The sequence below is a fragment of the Colossoma macropomum genome, unplaced genomic scaffold (genome assembly GCF_904425465.1).
Source record: "Colossoma macropomum unplaced genomic scaffold, Colossoma_macropomum, whole genome shotgun sequence".
NCBI lineage: Eukaryota > Metazoa > Chordata > Actinopteri > Characiformes > Serrasalmidae > Colossoma > Colossoma macropomum.
Window position 1 is genome coordinate 3,191,895 of NW_023494799.1, and position 6,000 is coordinate 3,197,894.

Sequence of the window (6,000 nt, forward strand, 5' to 3'; positions counted from 1 at the left end):
CAGACTGTAGTCCATCTGTTTCTCTGATACTTTGTTAGCCCCCTTTTACCCTGTTCTTCAGTGGTCAGGACCCCCATGGACCCTCACAGAGCAGGTAGTATTTGGGTGGTGGATCATTCTCAGCACTGCAGTAACACTGACGTGGTGGTGGTGTGTTAGTGTGTGTTGCGCTGGTCTGAGTGGATCAGACACAGCAGTGCTGCTGGAGTTTTATTCACCTCAGTGTCTCTGCTGGACTGAGAATAGTCCACCAACCAAAAATATCCAGCCAACAGCGTCCTGTGACCACTGATGAAGGACTAGAGGATGACCAACGCAAACTGTGCAGCAGCAGATGAGCTATCGTCTCTGACTACATCTACAGGGTGGACCGACAAGGTAGGAGAGTCTAATAGAGTGGACAGTGAGTGGACACAGTGTTTAAAAACTCCAGCACCACTGCTGTGTCTGATCCACTCAGACCAACGCACACACTAACACACCACCACCACGTCAGTGTTGAGAATGATCCACCACCCAAATAGTACCTGCTCTGTGAGGGTCCATGGGGGTCCTGACCACTGAAGAACAGGGTAAAAGGGGGCTAACAAAGTATCAGAGAAACAGATGGACTACAGTCTGTAACTGTAGAACTACAAAGTGCACCTATATAGTAAGTGGAGCTGATAAAATGGACAGTGAGTGTAGAAACAAGGAGGTGGTCATGATGTTATGCCTGATCGGTGTATATTTGGGTCAGGCTGTAAAATCTAATAAGTCACTTGTGAACTGAAAGAAAGAAGGATCCAACCATAAACAGTAGCGAACAGAAAGACTTCTGTGCATCTGAACATACAAGTTATGACAAGAAATATCACATTCATGGGAGTCTGAGTGTTTTGTACAGTGGATCATTGAAGAACTTACAAACATACCAACTTAAGTCACCCATGGCCTGTTTCTTGACATACATGGTCATGTTGTGCAGTGTATGGGTGTAAAACAGCCTTGTTTATGAGAGTCTAAATCTGCACTTTTTTATCTTTGTAATAAAACTGCACTGAAACGTGGCCCCTTGGTCTTGGCTCTGGACAGAGATCATATGCTTGGAAAGTTTATTTGCATGAAAACTGACCTTTGTTTGTGAGCGATGCTGTTTAACCTTGATCCAGCTAATGCAGTCTCTCTGTGGAGAGAGAAAAGTAGGCTGTGTAACCACGAGGGCTCAAGTTTAATTGCTAACACTGCAGTAGAACAAGCAGGTACTGTCCAAACAGCTGCTGCCCTCAGTATTGCGTCTTATGTATTGTCTTGGTCTCTTGTTTGTGTCCAGGTTCTTCATGAAACATTCCCAAAGCACACGTTTTTGATGAATGGACTCATCCAGGGAGTTAAGGTACATGTTTTTTTTTGTATTTTGCTTTTTAAGGAAATACAGATTGACACATTTCCCGAATGTGGTCGATCAGCCCAAACATGTTTGGGAAGTTTCTTCACTTTTTGCATTAATGGAAGCTTACACTCCACCAAGAATGCTGAGATCATCATGCTCGCCTCAAACCATGTGGAGTTGTTCAGTGTCTCTAATAGACTTGATTATGTGCTCTCTGACACTGTATGACTCGCTGTTATCTGTAAACATGGGCAGAGTTCAGGTTTCAGGTTGGCTACTACAGTTTGTAGCTATGTGACACACTATCTGTGTTTATAGATAACAGAATGTCATACAGTGTCAGAAACCACATCAGTAAGGCTACGTTCACACAGCAGGTAAAAGTGGCCCAAATCTGATTTTTTTTTTATTATTATTATTTATAATTTTTTTTTCACCAAATCCGATTCTTTGTTTGTCTGTTCAGATTATCTTTTAAATGTGACCTGTATGCGACATCAGTCTGAACAGATCAGCTCCTAAACTGACCCACATGCGCAAAAGACCAGAGCGTCACGCTGCTTCACGGCTCATCTAGAGGTAAACAATCACGACCACCAACGAACGCCAGTCGCTCCCGGAGGATCAGCTTCATCTTCACCAGCATCACAGGAGCCATCATGAAGCTTCACTGACTGACAGCTGGGCTCATCACCCAGAATGTGTTTGAGCCGTAAAAAGGGCGCGGTCACTTCTTTGGTTCGCGTCCTCGGATTCTTTAAACTTTGCTTTCAGACTTTTAACCGTTCTTTGACGCTGCAGGTCGGATTTGTACAGAAACACTTAAGTCACCCATGGCCTGTTTCCTGACATACATGGGTATGTTGTGCAGTGTATGGGTGTAAAACAGCCTTGTTTATGGTGCACAACGAGTCTAATTCTGCTCCTTTTTATCGTTCGGCCATTTCTTTCGAAATCTCTTCGAACACAGAGGGTTTGGATTTGTACAGAAGCATCACCCCAAACGTTTCACGTCTCAGCAGCGAGAAATTATGACGAATGTTGAGTCGTACTGACGTAAAAGTCGCTTAAATTCCAATCTGGCTGTTCAGACTGAGTCGCATTGCTGATACGTATCGGATTTCAGTACCACAGATGAAAGCGTCTCAAATCGGAATTGAAAATGTCAGATTTAGTGTGTTTTTTGCTGTTTGCAGTGACACACTGACACACATCTGTGTCACATATGAAGAAAAAGATCAGATTTGGCTGTTACAGCCTGTCTGGGGGTTTGTGATGGTCATAAAGACAAAAGAGAGCCAGTCGATGTTTAAACAGATCAAGTCGTGTTATTTTCCTCTCTTTTGCAGCACTTTTGTGTGCACAACACAGGACATCTTCAGACTGGGAGCAAACAACAAACATAACCAGGCTAGCTAGAGATTTTAGAGAACTAACTTACCTATACCGAAATAAAGAAACAAGAAATACAGTCTTCCCTCCCTGACTATAACAAAAATAATCAAAATAAATAGGACCCACTCCTACAGCCTGCACCTACAGTCAGCATGAGAGTGAAAGTTACAGAGAAGGATCATGAGCTGGCTGCTAAACAGTAGAGGAAACTGGGCAGAGAACAAGGAGTAGAGCTAAGCTAATACATTTCAGACAGAGACAGACAATACAGGAGCCATAAAACAAACCTCTAGCTGAGCTGCGGTTCTGATCTAAGAACAGTCGCCCCAAGCCGGCGTGGAGGAAAGCCTCGAGGACATCAGGCGCAGCCGTCGAAGAAATGCCCCATGCAATTGCAGACAGCCAATCAGATGCAAGCATCATTATGGGACTCCAGCCAATCACATGCACGAGTGGGCGGGTTCCTAATAAGCGAGAGTGAGAGAGAGAGAGAGAGAGAGAGAAAGAGAAACAAGCAAAACCAAACCTTCGCCCTAGGGAGGTTACATTGGGCCACTTTTATCTGCTGTGTGAACATAGCCTATGTGTAAGGATACCTGCTCTGCCGGTCATCAGAGAATCTGGTATTTCATACCTTAATGTGGCCAAGAGCCGCCCACTTTAACGGGAGAAGACCGTTTGACTTAGGCTCAGTTCACACAGCAGGTGAAAGTGGCTCAAATCCGATCTTTTTCTCCGTATGTGACACAGATGTGTGTCACATACTCAGATAAACACACTGAATCTGACATTTTTAATTCCGATTTGAGATGCTTTCATATGTGGCACTGAAATCCGATACGTATCCGATCTGCATCAATGCGACTCAGTCTGAACAGCCAGATCGGAGTTCATGCGACTTTTACGTCAGTCCAGCTCGACATTCGTCATAATTTCTCGCTGCTGAGACTCACAAATATTTAGGCTGATGTTTCTGTACCAAAAACATTAGAAGAGACTCGTCGCAGCCGCTGCGTGGCCGAAGAGGTTTCGAACGAAACAGCCGAACGCGGCCAGAGGAGGACGAAGCTGCAGCGTCAAAAAAGTCGTAAGAATCCGAGGACGTGAACCAAAGACGTGACCGTGGCCGAATAACGAGCCCCTTTACGGCGAACTCATGATTGTTTACCTCTGGATGAGCCACATAAAGCATTGTTCTTTTGCGTATGTGGGTCAGTTTAGGAGCTGATCTGTTCAGACTGATGTCTCATACAGATCACATTTAGAAGATAATCTGAACAGCCAAACAAAAAAATCCGATTTGGTGAGAAAATCAGATTTGGGCCACTTTTACCTGCTGTGTAAATGTAGCCTTAGGCACTACTGTGGGAACTGTGGGGTGATGGCAGTATTTCCCATGTATATATCTGACAAAGTTGATACATAAACGTTTATCAACAGAGCAGTTGGAGCTAAACTCCTGGATTAGCATTAGACGGCCGTATAAACGCTCTGTTCTTCTGAGGTACAATAAACATTAATAAATCATTAAATATCGATCAAATCTAAACGTCTGTTTACTGCTATTTTTTTTCTGCTAATACTAAAATAATTCCAATATTCTTGTGTGTCCCTACATTCTTAATAAATGATTGTGCTTCAAGGGTTCTTTAGTTCAAAAACTTTGAGAACACTTTGCATAATTAAAAGGTTCTTTGCATCATGGAAATGTTCTTCAGATTGATGGAGAATGTGCTGTAGATGTTTGTGAAAAGGGTTCCGTGTAGCACCAAAAAGGGTTCTTCTACTATCATGATGGCAAACTTAACAATAAAGAGCTCTTTTTGGTGCTATATAGAACCCTTTTCACAATGGTTCTGTACGGAACCATCTACAGCATATTCTCCTTCAATTCAAGAATAATTTCACCATGCAAAGAACCATTTAATCAAGCAAAGCGTTATTTGAGTACTCAGGGTTCTATACAGAACCGTATTCTTTACTAAAGAACTGTTTTTAAGAGTGTAGTTTGACTGACATGCGGAATAACCAGTCACAGACTGAGCGGGACGTGTAGCTGCATCGATTCTCAAAACACGGCTATAACCAGAACAAACCTGCATGTGTATTTTGTTTTTTTTCAGCTGTATTTACATGACCGAATAGTAAGGCCAATTATTCAGTAACTGCATGAAATAACTGTACATTTGTTTTTTTTGTATAAGTTTCCCTCAAATTAACAGAAAATATGTTTTATGATCACACATATTGCTATAATTTACTGCTGAAAGCCAAAACGCTGTTTGTATTATTTTATTAAAATAATGTTTACAGAGCAGATCACTGAAGAGACGCCATCTGTTTATAGTTTATAGCCCAGATTTGTGGAAAAATGGGTCGACTTTCAGTAGAAAAAAAAACTGTGAGTTCAGCTTCTTTTATTATAAGGGTTTAAAACTACATCACCCATCTATCTGACTGGAGAGAAGACAGTTACAGCTCTCATACGACCCCCACCTTTAGAACGTAGCTTATGAAATATGAAAGTTATGAAGAATATGACAAAGGGTGTTTTGGAACCACTGGTGGTCTCAAGGAGTTAAAAAGGTTAATTTTAAAAGTTCTCGAACTTCACAAACTTTTTTTTTTTTTCCATCCAGTTCAGTGACTGTATCTCGCTCTGAAAGGCTTAATCTCGATGCACAACTGCTTGCAAAAGTCTGTTTCCTGTCAAACAGATAAAACCTACATGGAATTGTGTACACAAACAGCCAGCCAGTCAGAATGAAAGTGAAATTTGGATACTTGTGGCCGGCTCAGCGTACGGTACATATCAAATACTGTGCTGACGGAGTGTCTGAGATGAAAAGATGAGAAACGTGTCTTGACTGATCGGCTACATTTGGAGACTGAAGACTGAACTGCTTGTCTGGATAAGAAAGCCTGAGGGTTGGCTGTTAGTGATTGATGTTCTCTTCAATGTTGCAGGGCTTGCTGTCGTTTCTGAGCGCCCCTCTTATTGGTGCCCTGTCCGACGTGTGGGGCAGGAAGTCCTTCCTGCTTCTCACGGTCTTCTTCACATGTGCTCCCATCCCTTTGATGAAGATCAGTCCATGGTACGTCACCGTTTTTAACTGTATCCGTTCATTTAACCGCAGGGTCAGGTGATATGACGACGTCTTATCGTCCTGATGAATTAGATTGTTATGGGTTTCGTCAGAGATGGTCTGTGAGGAGTCTGGCCGCTTCCTATT

The 6,000-nt window shown here is 42.6% G+C and overlaps 1 protein-coding gene across 1 annotated transcript in view; it reads left to right on the plus strand.

Moving 5' to 3' along the window:
- Positions 1-6,000, plus strand: part of mfsd14a1 (major facilitator superfamily domain containing 14A 1) — a 29,916-nt gene that overhangs the window by 8,868 nt on the left and 15,048 nt on the right. The window contains exons 3-4 of the mRNA XM_036586531.1: positions 1,313-1,375; positions 5,735-5,862. Coding sequence (XP_036442424.1) covers positions 1,313-1,375; positions 5,735-5,862 — 191 coding nt within the window. The remainder of the gene's footprint in view (positions 1-1,312; positions 1,376-5,734; positions 5,863-6,000) is intronic.